The sequence below is a fragment of the Podarcis pityusensis genome (assembly GCF_964106645.2).
Source record: "Podarcis pityusensis genome assembly, chromosome: 8".
NCBI classification, from domain to species: Eukaryota; Metazoa; Chordata; class Lepidosauria; order Squamata; family Lacertidae; genus Podarcis; species Podarcis pityusensis.
In genome coordinates this window covers 3,971,571-3,992,656 of record NC_138033.1, presented here as the reverse complement: position 1 = coordinate 3,992,656, position 21,086 = coordinate 3,971,571, and the positions used below count along the sequence as shown (strand labels likewise).

The 21,086-nt window shown below is 51.4% G+C and overlaps 1 protein-coding gene across 1 annotated transcript; it reads right to left on the bottom strand.

Annotated features, from left to right (window-relative positions):
• Positions 1 to 1,246: 1,246 nt before the first annotated feature.
• On the bottom strand, positions 1,247 to 20,072 carry CKM (creatine kinase, M-type). Its single transcript, XM_081019081.1, has 8 exons — positions 19,920 to 20,072; positions 16,130 to 16,345; positions 13,686 to 13,840; positions 13,028 to 13,160; positions 9,059 to 9,230; positions 7,243 to 7,366; positions 4,433 to 4,622; positions 1,247 to 1,676 (listed from the first exon to the last, which is right to left on the bottom strand). Exons 2-8 carry the CDS (start codon positions 16,320 to 16,322, stop codon positions 1,498 to 1,500), a joined length of 1,146 nt encoding a protein of 381 aa, XP_080875207.1. The 5' UTR covers positions 16,323 to 16,345; positions 19,920 to 20,072; the 3' UTR covers positions 1,247 to 1,497.
• Positions 20,073 to 21,086: the final 1,014 nt, after the last annotated feature.

Genomic DNA, 21,086 nt, shown 5'->3' with positions numbered 1-21,086 from the left:
GCTTTCGAACTGCTAGGTGGGCAGCAGCAGGGACAGAGCAACGGGAGCTCACCCCGTCATTGCGGGGATTCGAACCGCCGACCTTCTGATCGGCAAAGTCCTAGGCTCTGTGGTTTAACCCACAGCGCCACCCGCGTCCCGCAGGCAATTCATAGCCCTTGTAGCTAGTAGTAATCAGTGGCCTTCTCTAATTCCCAGATGTGCTTTTGGCCTGATACAGCAGGCCTCTTCTTATTTACTTATGAGGAGCATTCTGGATCAGGCCCAGGGACCATCACCAGCCTCCTGCTCCTTCTGTTGTCAAATACTACTACCACTATGAACCCAGGAATCAGATAGACTGCCTCTGGGCCTGGAGGTTCCATCAGAAGAGCCCATTGGCCCATCTAGTCTTCCATCCTGTTCTCACAGTGGCCCAAAGTGAAGCCCAAAGGCAAGACCTGGGTGCAAGAGCCCATTATGGGAAACATGCAATCGGGATCAGAGCACAAGAGCAGCTCACTGCACACAGCTTTCCTTTCAGACCTCATCGGCTTTTCTCCCTCCCAGGGGAAGAAAAGCTGCAAATGCAACTGTACAGTGGTACCTCGGGTTAAGTACTTAATTCGTTCCGGAGCTCCGTTCTTAACCTGAAACTTCTTAACCTGAAGCATCACTTTAGCTAATGGGGCCTCCAGCTGTTCTGTTCTCATCCGGAAGCAAAGTTCTTAAGCCGAGGTACTATTTCTGGGTTAGCGGAGTCTGTAAACTGAAGCGTCTATAACCCAAGGTAAAGGTAAAGGGACCCATGACCATTAGGTCCAGTCATGACCAGCATGACTAAGCCGCTTCTGGCGAGTCAGAGCAGCGCACGGAAACGCCGTTTACCTTCCCGCCGGAGCGGTACCTATTTATCTACTTGCACTTTGACGTGCTTTCAAACTGCTAGGTTGGCAGGAGCAGGGACCGAGCAACAGGAGCTCACCCCATCGCAGGGATTCGAACTGCTGACCTTCTGATCGGCAAGACCAAGAGGCTCGGTGGTTTAGACCACACCGCCACCCGCATCCCATTTGCCTTCACTGTAACCTTTCTTTAAAAAGGTAAGGTAAAGGACTCCTGACAGTTAAGTCCAGTCGCAGACCACTCTGGGGTTGTGGTGCTCATCATAGAATCATAGAGTTGGTTCCCAGGGGTCATCTAGACCAACCCCCTGCGATGCTTACTAAAAAATACCTTTTTAAAAAAAAAAAGCACAAGAGACTCCTTTTGGGAGGAGGCAAGGCTCTGGGGGCCATAATTCGCTTTATTAACTCCATCCACTAGGACTCAGGTGTCACGAGCGTCCCAGCTGCCCCGCCCCACCCCAGGCGGCCCTCCGCCCTCCTTTGCAAGAGAAGGGAGGGCGCCTAGGGACAGGGCGGTGGGTGGCCAGGAGTGGCAGGGTTGGGGTCACCCCCCCGGAGTCCAAGCCCCAGTCCACGCGGGGTCAGCAGGACGGCGGCCGCGGGAAACCTCTCACTTCTGCGCAGGGACCATGTCGTCGATGGCCTGGCCCTTCTCCAGTTTCTTCTCCATCTCCACCATCAGCTTCACGCCGTCCACCACCAGCTGCACCTGTTCCACCTCGGATGAGCCCAGGCGGTCAGCATTGGAGATGTCGAAAACGGCACCCACGGCCTCTGTGTCCACACCACCTGCGGGGGTTTTTGGGGGGTGGGGGGGAGAGTCGCCGTTACTTGGATCGCCCCCTCCAGACCCTCTGGAAACTGGAAGTGGGTTGCAGAGCCCATAGGGCGCGTTTCGTTTTGCAACTTTCCGTTTCCAAGAAGTGCTTGTAAGTCCCAACAAGCGACTCGGCCATTCGAAATATATTTTGGTTAAATTAATAGGATTTAGTTTTTGATTGGTAAGCAGAATAATAATATAATAATAATAATAATAATTTATTTATGCTCCGCACATCTGGCTGAGTTTCCCCAGCCACTCTGGGCAGCTTCCAATCAAGTATTAAAAACAATACAGCATTAAATATTAAAAACTTCCCTGAACAAGGCTGCCTTCAGATGTCTTTTAAAGATAGGATAGCTACTTATTTCCTTCATATCTGAAGGGAGGGTGTTTCACAGGGCGGGCGCCACTACCGAGAAGGCCCTCTGTCTGGTTCCCAGAATGTGTGTGTGTAATGACGTAGCGGTTGTTGCTTGTCGTTGCGCTATATATTAACATTTTTTATTAGTATTTAGCATTACGCGACATTTTCAGAAGGTAAAGCTAAAACAATTCGGCTTTCTGGTTTATGCGCTTTGTCGTTAAACCATAGACTTACCAGGCTAAATGGTGCCTGCGCTGCCACAGAAATAATAGCTGGTTGGAATTCCTCACGCCCCCAAAATGTGTTTTTTAAGACTGCTCGCTGGATAAATTTGCAAACATTTAGGTTTGTTCCCTAAAATTTCACGCCCTACTGAGCCAGGAATCCGTTTAGTAGAATTGTAGGGTTAGAAGGGACCTCTAAGGGTTATCTAGTCCAGCCCCTTGCAATTCAGGAATCACAGCTAAAGAATCCCTGAAATATAGCCACCCAATGAAGGGGAGTCCATCACCTTCAGAGGAAGTCCGTTCCATTTGCCTATGGACACCTTTTGCGTCATGGTGCTAAGATTCCCCATGGACACAATGCACACAAATGGGCCTAGGACCCTCGTACCTACGGGACCGCCTCTCCCGATATGCCCCGCGGAGGACCTTAAGGTCCATAAATAGCAACACCCTAGAGGTCCCGGGTCCTAAGGAAGTCAGATTAGCCTCAACCAGAGGCAGGGCCTTCTCAGTGATGGCTCCGGCCTGGTGGAACACTCTGTCTCCTGAGACCAGGGCCCTGCGGGATCTGATTTCTTTCCACAGGGCCTGTAAGACAGAGTTGTTCCGCCTGGCCTTTGGCTTGGCTGGGGAGGGCGGGGTATAAATAAAAATAAATAAAAATGTATACCCAGTTTTGGGAGGCAGGTGGTGGAAGATATTTAAAAATAAGCATCTGCCTGGGTTATTTTTTCCTTGTAGTGTGGATTTCATAAAATCGTAGGGACTCCCAAGGCTCGTCGAGCTCAAAACCCTTGCAATTCAGTTTTAGCAAAGCATCCCTGAGTGTTGGCCATCTAAACTCCGCTCATAAACTTTCAAGGAAGGAGGGAGACTACTTGAAGGAATCTCCTTCCTGGTCGTCCGGAATCTATCGCTTCGGGCCCTGCTGGCTCCCTCCTTGTTGCAATAATAATAATAATAATAATAATAATAATAATAATTTATTATTTGTACCCCGCCCATCTGGCTGGGTTTCCCCAGCCACTCTGGGCGGCTTCCACAGAGACCAAAAATACACTAAAATGTCACACATTAAAAACTTCCCTGAACAGGGCTGCCTTAAGATGTCTTCTAAATGTCAGATAGTTGTTTATCGCTTTGACAACTGGTGGGAGGGCGTTCCACAGGGCAGGAGCCACTACCAAGAAGGCCCTCTGCCTGGTTCCCTGTAACTTGGCTTCTCGCAATGAGGGAACTGCCAGAAGGCCCTTGGAACTGGACCTCAGCGTCCGGGCAGAACGATGGGGGTCGAGACGCTCCTTCAGGTATACTGGGCCGAGGCCGTTTAGGGCTTTGAAGGTCAGCACCAACACTTTGAATTGTGCTCGAAAACGTACTGGGAGCCAATGTAGGTCTTTCAAGACCGGTGTTATATGGTCTCAGCTGCCGCTCCCAGTCACCAGTCTAGCTGCCGCATTCTGGATTAATTGCAGTTTCCAATTCAAAGGTAGCCCCACGTAGAGCGCATTGCAGTAGTCCAAGTGGGAGATAACCAGAGCATGCACTACTCTGGCAAGACAGTCTGCAGGCAGAGAGGGTCTCAGCCTGCGTACCAGATGGAGCTGGCAGACAGCTGCCCTGGACACAGAATGCAACAGCCCTTCAGATATTTGAAGAGGGTCATTGTATCAGCTCTCGGCCATCTCTTCTCCAGTCTAAAAATACCCAGCTCCCTCGAGCATCCCTCATAAGGACTGGATTCCAGACCAAAGATTTATCTCTGCAAAGAAGCGCATTCCCGAGCCCCTTCCCCTCACCCCTCTGCCTAATTCAACATGCAGTCATTGAACTGTAAAGCTGGAGGGGGACACCCAGAGGTCATCTACTCCAACCCCCTGCAATGCAGCAACCGCCAGTCAATTGCATGGCACGAGATGGGCAAGGGGGGCCCACAAATAACAGCACAAGCCTAACCCTGTCTACTCAGAAGTGCAGGGACCGAATCCCCGCCCCCCCCCCGGGCTCGCTCCCAGGTAAGTGGGGCCAAGGGAGCGATTAAAAATAAATTCAAGTCCCTAGTCCCTTTGAGGTGCCACCAGCTTGTCTTATTTCTGGAAATAAGGATGGAAATCCCCTCCTGCCCTCTCACCTGTGCCACGTTTCTGCAGACGGAGACGCGTGAGGATTTCCTCAAACTTGGCATGCTTGCTGAGATGGGGCAGTTTGACGTGGACACCCCCACGCAGCCCAGTGCCCAGGTTAGAGGGGCAGGTCAGGATATAGCCCAAGTGCTCGTTCCAGCTGAAGGGGTGGCCAGCTTTCTTGAAGATCTCCTCAATCTTCCCCAAGAAAAAGGAAAAGATGAGCAGGATGAGAGATGATGATGATGATGATGATGATGATGATGATGATGATTTATTATTTATACCCCGCCCATCTGGCTGAGTTTCCCCAGCCACTCTGGGCGGCTTCCAATTGAGTGTTAAAAACAATACAGCATTAAATATTAAAAACTTCCCTAAACAGGGCTACCTTCAGATGTCTTTTAAAGAAGCTCCTTCAGTCTTTTATCTGCAAAACTGGGAATGTCCACTGTAGGACCTTGTAGGGAGCTGGCAGTGCCCAGGACTGGGAGTTCTCATTCATTTATTTCATGAGTAGGGAGACTAAGGCCCAAGGGTCAGATCCGGCCCAATCGCCTTCCAAATCCGGCCCGCGGACGGTCTGGGAATCCGCGTGTTTTTATATAAATAGTATGTGTCCTTTTATTTAAAATGCATCTCTGGGTTATTTGTGGGTGGGGCTTAGGAATTCGTTCATTATTTTTTTCAAAATATAGTCTGGCCCCCCACAAGGTCTGAGGGACAGTGGACCGGCCCCCTGCTGAAAAAGTTTGCTGACCTCTGGTTTATTTCATGAAATTTATACCACCAATTGATTGGCAGGAGGGAGAACACCTCAAAGCGGTTTGCAGAAAAGATGGAATCAAATTGGAAAAATCAACAAGGACACTTTGAAACTTTCAAGAAGTTGATCGAAACTTGCGCCAACCTTCTAAGGCTCTGGGTTCTTTAGGCAGGAATGTTTTTTAGGAGGTGCCGATAAAGTACAGCAAAGGCCCTGATGTCAACAGGCAGGGAGTTCCAAAGTGTAGGTGGAGCCACACTAAATGATCGATTGCTAACCAGTGTTAAATGGGTCTTACATGGCACCTGTGATAGTGCCAGTTCCATCGATTGAAGCGGGCACATATGCATAGCTGTCAACTTACAGATTTGAAAATAAGGGACCAGCAGCCTCGAAAATAAGGGATCAGCAGCCAAAATAAGGGATTTTGCTTAGCTTATGCAGAAATCCGCTACTCATGGAGCCATGCTACTTTGGCTGCCACTGACGGTGTTTTGCAGGGGGGTTGGACTAGGTCATAGAATCCTAGAGTTGGAAGAGACCACAAGGGCCATCGAGTCCAACCCCCTGCCAAGCAGGAAACACCATCAGAGCACTCCTGATATATGGTTGTCAAGCCTCTGCTTAAAGACCTCCAAAGAAGGAGACTCCACCACACTCCTTGGCAGCAAATTCCACTGTGATGATCCTAAGGGTCTACAACTCCCACCAAAGAAGAGCGGCAGACAAAACTGATGAACGACGTCGAGATGGCAAAGCTTACAGGCAGAATTTGAAACCAGGAAGAGGACCTCTTTAATAAAGACTGGGGAAAGTTTATAATTTAGTTGAAAAGCTATTGTAAAGAGTTACATACATTGGTAGGATTGACAGAAAACTTTGAACTGTGGATGGACAAATGATTTATAAAAATAGAGGTATGAAAGGGATGCAGAGGGGGAAATCACTACATTAAGATGCTGCACTGGTTGGAGGGGATGCTAAGCAGCACGTCGGGGCTGCCGTCTTCCTGGTGCGAGGAGTTCCATCTGCCCTTCCCCACCCGAGAGAGAGGGAGGGAGGGAGAAGGACTCTCGCCCACGCCACCCGTGAGCCCGGCATGAGGTGGTTGTGATGCCGCGGCAGCCCTGAAGCGCTGCCCTTCTGCGTCCCTCCCCATCCCTTCCTCTTCCTCCTCCCTCAGGCCGCCTCCTCAGCCGCCACTGCCGCCCCCGGCTTCCCCTGGCAGCGCGGAAGTCTCGCAAGACAGGGGCTGCCTGGTCGCGCGCCGCCACCCGTCTCCTCATGCCGCTCCCCTGAGGGGGGAAAGGGAGAGATGGAGACACGGCAGCTCATGCGCACGCTCGTGTGCGCGGCAGAGAACCCCGAGCCACTGCTTCCCTCCCGAGCCGGGCGAGCATGAAACCCAGGAAATTTAAGGGACATCATCCATAAGGGACAGCAGCGGGACACAGCGCTGGGATAAGGGAGTTTCCTGCCAAATAAGGGACGGTTGACAGCTATGCACATATGGGGCGAGGCACATTTGGAGTGAGGTAAATGGGCTTCAAGTGGTTATGAACTGCAAGAACATTAACTCGGCCCAGAGGGACCTCGGCAGCTGGCGCAGATCTTTGAGCACAGGTGCTTTGGGCTGCCAGGGCCTCACTCCTGCTAGCAATTGTGGCAAGCATCCCGGACCTCAAACCCAGCTCAGCCAGTGAAGAGGCAGAACTGCAGGTGGTACCAGCTAGGACACTGTCAACTGACCGCAGCCTGCCTGAGTCACCTGTGAGCCTGTCAGGTGCCTGCCAACGAATTGTAGAATTGTAATAAATAGTTGTTGGCAATGAGAATTGTAGAATTGGAAGGGACCCCCAGAGGTCCTCTAGTCTAACCCCCTGCGATGCGGGAATCATGCATCACATGATGCTCCTCTGCCTGCCAGGGACTTTCTCTCTGGGCTACCGTTCTCTGCCAGCCCAAAACCCCACAGCTCTCCCCACGTGGCCTCTGAGGCAGCCAGGTGCCTCTCTCCCCCCCCCTTCAAAGCAGCCCCTCTGCAAAGCTCACCTTCTGCAGCCCGACGCAGAAGCGCCGGAAAACCTCCTTCATGTTGCCGCCCTTCTGCATGGAGATGACGCGGAGATGGTCCTCCTCGTTCACCCAGACCAGGAAGGTTTTGTTGTCATTGTGCCTGGGGGGGGGGGGAGGCAGAGGGGAGAGTGTGAACGCCGCAGGCCTGAGGGCCTCAAACCTCTCGAGTGCATTGGAGGTACTGTGACAGCACAAAAGGGCATTGAAGCGCACCAGGAATGTAATTATTATCATTTACACATAACACCGGTCCTGAGAGATCTGCATTGGCTCCCAGTACGTTTGTGTTGGTGCTGACCTCTAAAGCCCTAAACGGCCTCAGTCCAGTATACCTGAAGGAGTGTCTCCACCCCCATCGTTCTGCCTGGACACTGAGATCCAGCACCGAGGGCCTTCTGGCGGTTCCCTTATTGCGAGAAGTGAGGTTACAGGGAACCAGGCAGAGGGCCTTCTCAGTAGTGGCGCCCGCCCTGTGGAACGCCCTCCCTTCAGATGTGAAGGAAATAAGCAGCTATCTTCTTTTTAAAAGACATCTGAAGGCAGCCCTGTTTAGGGAAGTTTTTAATATTTAATGCTGTATTGTTTTTAACACTTGATTGGAAGCCGCCCAGAGTGGCTGGGGAGACTCAGCCAGATGGGTGGGGTATAAATAATAAATTATTATTATTATTATTATTATTATTAATTATTAGCATCTTTATCATGATCATTTCTATCCAACCTTTCTACCAGGGTGTTCGAGGCAGCTTTCAACAGAAGATAGAAACCATGTGGTATGAATGCATTTTGCACAGGGGGTATGTTGTAGGGTGGTGCATATATGCAAAAATGCACATAGCCGAACCACCCCCCTGAACGACCATCCTTACTTCACAAGCAAGGTGAATCTGGGATGCTCTTGCGAGATCTCGTGGGCCCTCCAAATTCCCACCAGAGCAAGGCTTTGAAGCTCTTCCCATGTCAGGAAAACCTGGTGCAAAAGGGGCTTTTAAGCTCACGGCCTTGCATGCAATTAATCTGCAGGATCTCAACCAGTGTAAGGTTGAAACCGCATAAGATAATTGCACACATGACGTGATCGGGCGGTACAATGCAGATACGCACTGCAACGCTTTCAAAAAAAGGGGAGGACACGTAGAACAGGGAGCAAAATGTTTGTATCGTTTGCAGAAAAAACGTATCTATGCTATATTTTTGCAAGCCGCACAATGCAGTTTGGGTGGCCCCTGCTCCACTGAACATTTTGCAAGCTGCGAAGGAAGGGCGTGAGAGGTTGGGTGGAGCTGGACGTGCCCAGAGTGGCTGGGGCAAACCAGTCAGATGGACAGGGTATAAACAATAAAATTGTTCTTGTTGTTGTCACTGAATGAAAAAGGTAAAGAACCCCTGACAGTTAAGTCCAGTTGCGAATGACTCTGGGGTTGTGGCTCTCATCTCGCTTTATTGGCCGAGGGAGCCGGCGTACAGCTTCCGGGCCATGTGGCCAGCATGACCGAGCCGCTTCTTGCGAACCAGAGCAGCGCACGGAAATGCTGTTTACCTTCCCGCCGGAGCTGTACCTATTTATCTACTTGCACTTTGACGAGCTTTCAAACTGCTAGGTTGGCAGGAGCAGGGACCGAGCAACGGGAGCTCACCCTGTCGCGGGGATTCGAACCGCCGACCTTCTGATCGGCACGCCCTAGGCTCTGTGGTTTAACCCACAGCGCCACCCGCGTCCCTCTGTCACTGAACAGGATGTCCCTAATTTCATCAGAAAAACGTTGCGGGGTGTCAATGTGTTGCTGCTTACCAGATGCCTCTGGCGTCGGGCCAGTCCCGGGCCATGCCTGAGGCGAGCAGGAGAGGAGAGACGGGCTTGTCAAAGAGGAAGTGGTCATCAATGAGCTGCTGCTGTTCTGCGTCGGTCATGTTCTTCAGAGGATAGTACTTGCCCTTGAACTCTCCGGTCAAGCTGTTCAAGGCTGTGGAACAGGGGGAAAGGCAGGGAGGTGAGCTGGGGAGAGACACCAAGTGGAGGAGGCCACGCCTAGGCGCTGACCATTTCGTAGAACCATAGAGTTGCAGAATTGGGAGGGACCCCCAAAGGTCATCTAGCCCAACCCGCTGCGATGGAGGACCATTTGGACACAGCCTGCATGGCCCGCTATGGTGCATGGGAGTGTGGACCAGAGAGGCCTTGCAGCCACGACCGCCTATCTCTAGCAGTCGCTGTCTGGATGTGTGGCTCACTATTTCATCCTGTGACACCCACACATTTTGGCACTGTCGTTTATTTCCCGTTTTGCTTCCCCCCCCCCCCAAGGTTCTACACTCAGGTAGGAATATAAGATGGGGGACGCCTGGCTTGCCAGCAGTACATGTGGAAAGCATCTATGGGACTTTGTGGACCACAAGCCAAACATGAGTTGACTGTGTGATGCAGCAGCCAAAAAGGCTAACGCTAGACATCACCTAGCCTACAAAGGTCTGTATAGTTAAAGCTATGGTTTTCCCAGTAGTGATGTATGGAAGTGAGAGTTGGACCATAAAGAAGGCTGATCGCCGAAGAATGGGTGCTTTTGAATTCTGGTGCTGGAGGAGACTCTTGAGAGTCCCATGGACTGCAAGAAGATCAAACCTCTCCATTCTGAAGGAAATCAGCCCCGAGTGCTCAATGGAAGGACAGATCCTGAAGCTGAGGCTCCAAGACTTTGGCCACCTCATGAGAAGAGAAGACTCCCTGGAAAAGACCCTGATGTTGGGAAAGATGGAGGGCACAAGGAGAAGGGGACAGCAGAGGACGAGATGGTGGGACAGTGTTCTCGAAGCTACCAGCATGAGTTTGACCAAACTGCGGGAGGCAGTGGAAGACAGGAGTGCCTGGCGTGCTCTGGTCCAGGGGGTCACGAAGAGGCGGACACGACTAAACAACAATTCTCGGCTGCATCAAACGAAATCTAGTGTCCAGATCAAAGGAAGTCATTGTCCCGCTCTATTCTGCCTTGGTCAGACCACACCTGGAGTCCTGTGCCCAGTTCTGGGTACCACAATTTAACAAGGTTGTTGACAAGCTGGAACGTGGGCAGAAGAAGGTGACAGAGATGGTCAAGGGTCTGGAAACCAAGCCTGTTTAGAACAGTTGGAGATTTTTAAACGGAGATTGGCTGGTCATTTGCCAGGGATGCCTTAGCTGTTACTCATGCGTTTCAGCGGGTTGGACTAGATGAGCCTTGGGTGTCCCATTTAACTTTTCAATTCTGCTTTTTATCCTCAAAACAACCCTGTGAAGTAGACTCGTTCACTTAGGGGAGGCTTTGCAGGCCACCTGATCCACATACCTGATGTCGATCAGTTAAATGGTTTTAAGAGAGTGACTGGCTCATGGTCACCCCAATATAAGCTTTTAGCCAGGGTGGAGATTCGAACCAGCGTCTCCCCGCTCATCGCCTGTGCAACACTGTTTTTGACCACAGCTCCCATCAGTTCCAGCCAGCGCAGCTGTATGAAGTTGGAGCTGAAGGGAATTGCAGTCCCAAACATCTGGTTGCTGAAGGCTGGTTTAAAACAAGGTCTTAATGAAAGTGAGAAATGGAGGCAGTGAGAGATTTTACTTTCTTGGGCTCCATGATCACTGTAGATGGTGACAGCAGTCACGAAATTAAAAGACGCCTGCTTCTTGGGAGAAAAGCAATGACAAACCTAGACAGCATCTTAAAAAGCAGAGACATCACCTTGCCAACAAAGATCCTTATAGTTAAAGCAATGGTTTTCCAAGTAGTGATGTATGGAAGTGAGAGCTGGACCATAAAGAAGGCTGATCGCTGAAGAATTGATGCTTTTGAATTCTGGTGCTGGAGGAGACTCTTGAGAGTCCCATGGACTGCGAGAAGATCAAACCTCTCCATTCTGAAGGAAATCAGCCCTGAGTGCTCACTAGAAGGACAGATCCTGAAGATGAGGCTCCAATACTTTGGCCACCTCAGGAGAAGAGAAGACTCCCTGGAAAAGACCCTGATGTTGGGAAAGATGGAGGGCACAAGGAGAAGGGGACGACGGAGGATGAGATGGTTGGACAGTGTTCTCGAAGCTACAAACGTGAGTCTGACCAAACTGCGGGAGGCAGTGGAAGACAGGAGTGCCTGGCGTGCTCTGGTCCAGGGAGTCACGAAGAGGCAGACACGACTAAACGACTAAACAACAACAATGAAAGCGAGGAGTGAGAGGAGTTGACCATTGGGTGCCCCGTCCCACCTATGTTGGCTCGTCCTGTAGGGGGTCGTTCCCAGCCCAGCTGCCAGCCAAGGCCAGAAGGTGCAGAAAGTGATGGTGCAGGCCATCACCCTCATCTTCAGCTACCTACAGAATAGGTCCAGAATTCAGGTGTGCTGTATGAACAGGTGGACATGAGGCTAGAAGGCTGTATTATTGGATTTGATGAGTATATGAACTTGGTTCTGTTAGATGCTGAGGAGATTCACTCCAAGACAAAATCAAGGAAACAGCTGAGTCGAATCATGTTAAAAGGAGACAATATTACTCTTCTACAGAGTGTTTCTGACTAGAAATAGCTATTGAGTCTGTTTTGCTTATTATTTTAATCTTTAAATCTATAGAAGAAAATATTCAGTGGTTTCATGGTATCACTCCCAATTCTACCGTTGGTGTCTGAAGAGCGAAGAATGAAGCCAGTTACTTAATTTGTGCTTGCATAATTTTCAATAACTTTTCTACATTGGTGTTGAATTGTAGTTCTTTATAAATAAAACTTTTTGTTAGTAAAAAAACAAAAAAAAACCCCCACCAAGGTCTTAATATGCTCCCCATATTGCCAAATAAAAGCATATTTCGTCTATCTGTGTACGTACACAGCACATTCTGAATAGGGGGCGTCTCTCCCAACTTTGAATTTTGGGTGTGCTTTGTAGCTGAGGGCATTCTCCCTCATTCTTTTGATTTGGGTCATATGTCAAATTTGAAGCTTCATGAACTGACATCTGTTAAAGACTGGATGCCATTGCCTGCTATTTACTAAACACAGAAGTCAACATCATCAGACCTTTGCCAAATACCTCATGCCATTGCATGTCAGCTCTCAAACAATTCAGAGACTGAAATCAAATGCTGCCCAGAGTCAGCAGATATTTGGCCAACGTCTGATGGATTTTCATCCCAAAAGAGATCCTGAGCAGATTGTTCCCTCTTGATTCTAGAGGCTGCAAAAAGCCCTCTTTAACTGCACTTCAAACTTAGAATTTCTTCTTCTTGTAATCTAGTTTGGCCCTGCAAAGGCTTTTCAAAAAAGACACCCTAAACCTACAGTTCCCAGGCCTCCTTAGGAAGAAGGAATGACTTAAATTAGGGTGAATAGTGCAGAAATGGCCCAAAATCAGGGGGGATGCACTGATCTTTCAAAGAGAGAGCCCTTAAGACATTCCTGGTTCCTCTTGTCACCTTAAGAACATAAGGAAAGCTGGCTGGATCAGGCAAAGGGAGTTCAAATACTCCAGCATCCTGTTTCCCCCCACAGGAAACCTACCAGCAGGATTCGAACACAAGATCATGCTTCCCTCTTGCGGTTTCCAGCCACTGGTGTTCAGGAGCACTGCTGCCTCCAGCTGTGGGGCCCAGAGCCCAGAGCCCAGCCATCGTGGCTAACAGCCCTCTCCTTCTCCCTGAATTTGTCTAATTGTATTTCGAAGCCATCCAAGTTGGTGGTTCTGCAGTTCAACTCTTGCGCTACCCAAAGAAGGAATCTGTTTTGCGATTCTTCCAGCCTTACCAGTGATGGAGAGGTTCTCAACAGCCCGGCGCTCTCCGCGGCTGCAGTGGGGGGGCAGGGTGTACCCCTTGATGCTGCGCCCAGTCCTCACGCGGCTGCTGAGGACATAGTTGGGGTCCAGGTCATCTCCACCCTGTGGGGAACAGAGAGGCAGAGGCCTGCCGTGAGTTGGCCAGGCAAGCCCCTGACACACTTCCCTTTCTCACAAGCACGGCGGTCCCTCCCCGTTCCGTGCGAGCGTCTGAACCTGCCCCCCTCCCAAGTCAAACCACGAATCTGTCAAGCACAGTGCCGTCTCTTCCAGCCTTTGCCAACCTGGCACTCTCCAGATGTTTGGGGTAGCAGGTTGGCAAAGGCGGGTCTACTCTGACTGGCAAGAAGAGCCTGGCTGCTGGATTGGGGCCCATCAAGTTTTGGTGGCCATCCCTGACTCTTGTGGGAGGGAGTTCCACAGGCTAACTTGGACTCTGTCCTTCTTTTTATCTGTCCTGAATCCAGGTTGATAGTTGTCGCTGCCTCCTGTGCAGGTGAGTTCCCTTGTTCAGGGAACCAGGCACTGGGGGGGGGTTTAAAATTTGCGTGTCCAAAGCATGGGCGCCCCTATAGAACTACGGCTCAGCCCTCTAGCCCCTCAGCCCTGGCCAGTCCTGGTTCCTACCTTCAGGTTCTCATGGTTTAGGTCGGTCTTATGCTTGTCAGTTGGCTTGTAGCCGCCATGACGGTCCCGGATGACAGGGTCAAAGAGTCCGCTGAATTCGGTATAGCTCTCTTCATCACCAGCCACACAGCCCACGGTCATGATGAAGGGGTGGCCTGTGTGTGAACGAGGGAGGAGGCGTTAGATTAGGAGAAGGGCACCTGAAGCAGCGTTCTTCATTGATGGCCATCTGCCAGGGATTATTTTAGCTGTGATTCTCTTGTTGCAGGAGGCTGGAGTACATGACCCTTGGGGGGGGGAGCGAGTCCCTTCAAACTTTACAATTCTATAATTCATAAATAATATGATCAGGGACATATTGCCCTGCCCCTTAAAAAACGGATGACTCCCAGAGGCCTGTGGGAATGGGATTAGAGTGTTCAAAGTGGGAGATTGGCAGGTATGACCACTGGGGTGCTCTCTTTGGCAAGCCTTGTTGAAAAGGAACAGCTGCTGCACGTGAGATCTCACTCTGCAGGGTCAGGGAATCGTAGAATTGTAGGCTCCTGTGTTAAGCGCTCCAGCTCATTTTGCTTATTTCCCATGCTCTGGGCATTAGTATAGAGACAACCAAAACCACAAGTATTTCCCTCCAGTGTCTTTTCCAGGCTATGATGCAATTGTTTTCATAACGTTGTTTTCTTTGTTGTAAGCCGCTTTCAGCATGATTTTTGCTCTGTGTGCGTGTGTGTTTGTGGAAAAATTGCATACAAATGAATGAATGAAGCCTGTGTCTCTGCTGGAGACATGCAGAACTATACGCAGGGTTTTATGTGCATCCGCCACAAATTGAACCCAGCAAGGGGGCTTGGCTATTTAATCCAGGAGTGGTCAGCTGGTAGCCTCCAAAGAAACCACTTCCTGTGGTTGGCTGGAAGTCAACACTCCCAGTAATATTTGCAACTTGCAAGAGGTTTGTTTGGGTTTTTGTATGTAATATGTGGGTCCTTGTATTTATACTACAGCCGGGGACCTGATTTGGTAAATTGTTATGGTCTAATCTATTCTCAAGGGACGCAGGTGGCTCTGTGGGAGCCTAGGGCTTGCTGATCAGAAGATCGGCAGTTCGAATCCCCGCGACGGGGTGTGCTCCCGTTGCTCGGTCCCTGCTCCTGCCAACCTAGCAGTTCAAAAGCACAACAAAGTGCAAGTAGATAAATAGGCACCGCTCCGGCAGGAAGGTAATTGGCATTTCCGTGCGCTGCTCTGGTTCGCCAGAAGCGGCTTAGTCATGCTGGCCACATGACCCGGAAGCTGTACGCCGGCTCCCTCGGCCAGTAAAGCGAGATGAGCGCCGCAACCCCAGAGTCGGCCACAAATGGACCTAATGGTCAGGGGTCCCTTTACCTTTAATCTTTTCTCAGTTAGGAACCTAGGAAGCTGTCTTATGTCAAGTCAGACCCACTGGCCCATTGAGCCAAGTGTTCCCCACACTGACTGGCAGCTCAGCTCTCCAGGGTTTCAGAAGGGTGACATTGCCAGGGCCATAGCTGTCAAGCGTCCCTTATTTGGTGGTACAGTCCCTTATCCCAGCGCCATGTCCCGCTGCTGTCCCTTATTGATGATGTCCCTTAAATTTCCCGGGTTTCAAAGGAAGCAGCTCCTCTCCCTCCTTCCCTGCCGGCCAGGGAGGAGAGAGGCTCCAACTGTGTTGCTTGGCTGCGTTGCTCACCCAATACGGAGTCTAAGAACGACTGGGGGGTGGAGCTTGCATGCCTTGTGCCGATCAAATCGGCCATGTTGCCTGGGGACTCGCCTTTGCTCAGCGCTTCCCAGCGGAGAGGTGACGGTGGTTTTCCTTGCTGCATCCCCTTTGCCGGGTTGCTGCGCTGTGGGAACCACCGCTTGAGGCTTCATTTGGCTGCTGGTTGACTAAAACCCCTTATTTTGGCTGCTGATCCCTTATTTTCGAGGCTGCTGGTCCCTTATTTTCAAATCTGTAAGTTGACAGCTATGGCCAGGGCTCCCAGGCAGATGTTCTGCCACAGGGACCTTCCAATTAAATCTCCACGGGAAAAGGGGTTGTTCTGAATTATAGGTGCTATTCCTCCATTGCAACGGGTTGGACCAGATGACCTTGGGATCCTTTCCAGACCTGCCCTCCTGCGATTCTCATGCCTTGTTACTCTTTCTAGCTGCTGGGGCTCAAAGCAGGCTGGACTCTGGACTCTTTTGTTTCCTCCCCTTTCCCCGCCCCCCCCCCCGGCCTCCACCCCCACCCCACCCCACCCCGCACTGTGTGGCAGATGCATGTAAAAGTATGCAAACTGGCCACCAGAGGGAGATGGCAAGCCGGACTGGGGAGAAATTGCATGCCTGGCTTTGGGCGACCTCTTTGCCCGCAAAGCAAAGAGAGATGCTCAGGGTGGCTTTAGCGTTTGGTTCGTCCAAGAGGGACCACCCACCTGGGTTGTCCACACCGGTCTGGATGCAGTCGTCCAGGGTGAAGCCGCTGGGAGTCTCCTTGCCACGCAGCTGTTCGTAAAGCTCCTTGGTGAGGACCTTGGCCATGTGGTTGTTGTGTTTAGAGAGGTCAGGGAACTCCTCATCGCACTTGTAGTTCAGCTTGTACTTGTTGTGGGTGTTTCCGAAAGGCATGGTGGCGGGTGGCGGGGAGAGTCCTGTGGCAAGAAAGCAGGGCACAGCGTTGAGGGCTTTTAAAGTTGGCAGGTAGGTGCAATAGGGCTTTATAAAAATTACCGTATTTTTTGCTCTATATGATCCACTTTTTCCCTTCTAATAAGTAAGGGGAAATGTGTGTGCATCTTATGGAGCAAATGCAGGCTGTGCAGCTATCCCAGAAGCCAGAACAGCAAGAGGGATTGCTGCTTTCACTGCGCAGCGATCCCTCTTGCTGTTCTGGCTTCTGAGATTCAGAATATTTTTTTTCTTGTTTTCCTTCTCCAAAAACTAGGTGCGTCTTGTGGTCTGGTGCGTCTTATAGAGTGAAAAATATGCTATGTTTGGCATGGAGATAGCAGAGAGAGAGAAGTTTTTCCACGCCGTAAGGTAAAGGTAAAGGGACCCCTGACCATTAGGTCCAGTCACGAACGACTCTGGGGTTGCGGTGCTCATCTCGCTTTATTGGCCGAGGGAGCCGGCATACAGCTTCTGGGTCATGTGGCCAGCATGACTAAGCCTCTTCTGGCGAACCAGAGCAGCGCATGGAAACGCCGTTTACCTTCCCGCCAGAGCGGTACCTATTTATCTACTTGCACTTTGCCGTGCTTTCGAAATGCTAGGTTGGCAGGAGCAGGGACTGAGCAAAGGGAGCTCACCCCGTCGCGGGGATTCGAACCGCCAGCCTTCTGATTGGCAAGCCCTAGGCTCTGTGGCTTAGACCACAGTGCCATCTGCATCCTCTCTCCATAACGCAATGAGACTGAGCGTTGGATGATTTGGGATGGAGGAAAGAAAGTCGTCCTTCGTACAGCACATAGTTAAACTATAGAACTCGCTGCTGAAGGAAACAGCGACAGCCACGAACCTGGATGGCATTAAAAGAGGATGGGGACAGTGGCGTAGCGTGGGTTGTCAGCACCCGGGGCAAGGCAAGTAATTTGCGCCCCCTAACCCATGGATTTGCGCCCCCTAACCTGTGGATTTGCGCCCCCTAACCCATGGATTTGCCCTAACCCCAGATGTTGCGCTCGGTGTGGCCGGCCCCCCCTGCACCCCCCATGCTACGCCACTGGGTTGGCCAGTTGGTGTTAAAAAAGATAGAACTTTTTTTATGTATGCTACAACAGCAGCAAGAATACTCATTGCAAAGTATTGGAAGACGCAAGATTTACCCACTCTGGAAGAATGGCAGATGAAGTTGATTGACTGCATGGGATTGGCAGAAATGACTGGCAGAATCCGCAACCAGGGAGAAGAGTCGGCAGAAGAAGATTGGAAGAAATTTAAGGACTATTTACAGAAATACTGCAATATTAAGGAATGTTGAATGATGTTGGATTGAAATTACGTTAAGTGGTTTCTAGCTGTAATGGTATAAAAGGTTATGAAAAAATGGTTTTTTAAAGTAAAAGTTTAAGTTTCAAGAACTTGGATAGAAAATAAGGTGTTATTTAGCGGTAATGCTATGAGATAAGGATTTGCTGAACAAATAATTTGAACTAGAAAACAAGAAGGGGAGGTATGAGGAGGTCAGGGAAATATGTTATTGAAAAATAAGTTGTGAATTTTATGTGTTTTTAATATATATTTTTTCTATTTTTTGCATTTTTCTCTTTGTATAAAATTGAAAACTTTAATAAATATCTTATTTTAAAAAAAGGAATTTATTAAATTTATTATTTGTGGAGCCCCCGAGGGCCGAGGCAGCCAAAGCCCCCTCCCCTTGGGCGCCCGACGGAGGAAGGAACCACGGCCCGCCGGGCGGCCAGCGGCCTCTCTCCCGGTGCTGGGGGCACACGGCGGCGGCGGCAGCGGCAGCGGCAGCGGCGGCTTCTCCTCCTCCTCCTCCTCCTCCTCCTCCTCCTCCTCCTCCTCGGGACTCGCTTCTCCGGAGGCTGCCCCAAGGTGAGCCCGAGCCTTTCTCCCTGCTCCGCGTCTGGCTGCCTTGCTCTGCCGCGGGGTCGACAGGGTGTGTGTGTGTTGTGCGTTGCGTTCTGCCTCCCGGGGCGGGAGGGAGCATCCCGGAGCCGCCTCCCCCTCCTCCTGCGCGGGGCATGTGCCAGAGGAGGCTCCCCGGGAAATGGCCCTGGGCGCTGGGGGGTCTGGGCGGCATCCGCGGCGGCGGCGCTGAGCGAGGCGAGGAGGAGAAGCTGCCGGCGGGCGAGGGATGCGCGGGCTGAGCGAGGGGCGTTCCCCTTCCCTCTGGACTCGCGCCCCCCCCAGAAGTTGCGCCCGGTGCGGCCGGCACCCCTGGCACCCCCCACGCTACGCCACTGGATGGGGAAAATTCATGGAGGAGGAGATGCCTATTGATATCTATTAGCCATAACAGTTATTGCTCTGCCTCCACCGTTGGCTGCAGCAGTGCTCCTGAATCCCAGCTGCTGGAAACCACAGGAGAGGAGGAGAGGGCTCTGCGTTCGAATCCGGATTGCAGGTTCCCCAGAAGAAGCATCTGGGATGCTGGACTTGTTGGGCCGTTGGCCTGAACCAGCAGCCAGACTCTTCAGAGGTTCTTAATGAGGGGCCTATCCACTTTCTCCACCTCCTTCTTAATTTGCCCAGCCGTTTTTCTTGAGGTCTGGGAACTTGAAGCGTGCAAAGCACATCGGCAGCCCCTGTGGCAAGGGCCGTTCCATGGGTCAGTGCTTATTCTAGATATGCATTATTAATTATTATTATTATTATTATTAATTCTCCTTGCGCCCAGCCTCTCTGCTGGGGAGTGGAGAGTTCCCAAGGTGGCGAGGAATCCCCTTCCCAGCTCTGCGGCCTGTCTGTATGGAACCCATATGGAGAGGTCAAGAGGGGCCCCCCTGGGTGCCAAGTGGGTGGGGAGGTGTGGGGCAGGGGGCGTGCAGGCTCCAGCACTCCTATCTAGTTGCCGCCGGTGGAGAGCCAGGGATAATTTTAGCCCTCGGCCCCTCGGAAACCGGTTTATTTATAGCCGACTTTCTTGTCCACAAAAGGGCCCCCGATGGCATGGAAGAACATTTTGGCTGCTAGCTCAGCTTGCATTCCAGCGGCTACTTTTGCAAAGTGTCAGCGGTCCCTGGATCCAAGTGCCCAGCGAGGAATCCAATCTCCAGGCGGGGTGAGGGGGGTGGGGAGGGAAGCGGGGAAAGGAGAGAGGGGGAGAGTTTGGCAGGCGCTTGCAGGAGGGCTAGCCAGTGGGCGCATGCCAGGGTCTTCCTGGACCTCCTCTCCAGCTCACAAACAGCAAGGACGCCCGTCTAGGGCACTCAGCAAGGTCATTGCAAGGTTTGGGGTCACTGGCGCCATTTGGGGCCATACGAAAAGAAGGGCAGCTCTAGGAGCCTGGCAACCCTATACTTGGCCATTCTAGGGGGCGAAGCACCGAAGCAGATTGCTGGAGTAGGGGGTCCCTGCTGGCACCCCAAATGCTCTGGACTGCCACCCATGCTCCCCATCCACTTGATAGATCAAATTCCAGATTTTAAAAAATCTGGCCTGCTTTGTAGGCGACGCACCTGCAGCTGCTGCTGCCTGTTTCTCTGTCCTCCCTTCTCCCACCCCACGCGCCCAAATCTGGGAACCAGAGACAGCTGTTACCTGACAGGGAGAATCAAATCCTGCAAAATCCCCAGGGGCTTGGCGCTGCCTTGTCTCACTCCAGCACAACAGGTGACCCGAAAGCCTGGCTCAAGGACCTAGACATATATACCCTGTGCCCCGCTGCCATTGGCCGAACGCTGACAAGCAGCCAGCCTCTGATTGGGCGTTGCTTCCCCGTCCACACTTGAAATTTGGGTCGGGAGCTTTCTTCGCCTCCGTCCCGTGATGGAGCACAAGCGTCTCCTGCAGGGCTCTCCTTTCCCCCCCAGAGGCAAAGCTCAGCCCCAGGTTATGCTTCCGCAATGCAGGGCCCAAAAATACGTGAAGCGAATGGATTGGAGCATGTGCAGAGTGCTCCTTCACAATGTGTCGGGACCAGGAGCTGGCTCGTCTTATGTAATTAAAGTGCAAAAGAAGAGGTTGCTGGATCAGGCCCATCTAGTCCTCCAGAATCCTGTTCTCACATAATACCCCTAAGAACCTGGGAATCTGGGTAGACTCTCTCTGGAGCTGGAGGTTATAATAATAATAATTTAATTGATTATTTATACCCCGCCCATCTGGCTGAGTTTCGCCAGCCACTCCGGGCGGCTTCCAACCAAGTGTTAAAAACAATACAGCATTAAATATTAAAAACTTCCCTAAACAGGGCTGCCTTCAGATGTCTTTTAAAAAGAAGATAGCTGCTTATTTCCTTCACATCTGAAGGGGGGGTTGTTCCACAGGGCGGGCGCCACTACCAAGAAGGCCCTCTGCCTGGTTCCCTGTAACTTGGCTTCTCGCAGTGAGGGAACCGCCAGAAGGCCCTCTGCGCTGGACCTCAGTGTCCGGGTAGAACGATGGGGGTGGAGACGCTCCTTCAGGTATACAGGACCGAGGCCGTTCAGGGCTTTAAAGGTCAGCACCAACACTTTGAATTGTGCTCGGAAACGTACTGGGAGCCAATGTAGGTCTTTCAAGACCAGTGTTATGTGGTGTCGGCGGCCGCTCCCAGTCACCAGTCTAGCTGCCGCATTCTGGATTAGTTGTAGTTTCCGGGTCACCTTCAAAGGTAGCCCCACGTAGAGCGCATTGCAGTAGTCCAAGCGGGAGATAACCAGCGCATGCACCACTCTGGCGAGACAGTCTGCGGGCAGGAAGGGTCTCAGCCTGCGTACCAGATGG

What these genes read in the sequence shown, in the direction of transcription:
- CKM (XM_081019081.1), bottom strand. Translation starts at nt 16,322, where the DNA reads ATGCCTTTCGGAAACACCCACAACAAGTACAAGCTGAACTACAAGTGC. An exon ending in TAAACCATGAGAACCTGAAG is followed by an intron (nt 13,161 to 13,685) that starts GTAGGAACCAGG and finishes TGTTCCCCACAG; the next exon opens with GGTGGAGATGACCTGGACCC. An exon ending in TCTGCAGAAACGTGGCACAG is followed by an intron (nt 1,677 to 4,432) that starts GTGAGAGGGCAG and finishes AAACCCCCGCAG; the next exon opens with GTGGTGTGGACACAGAGGCC.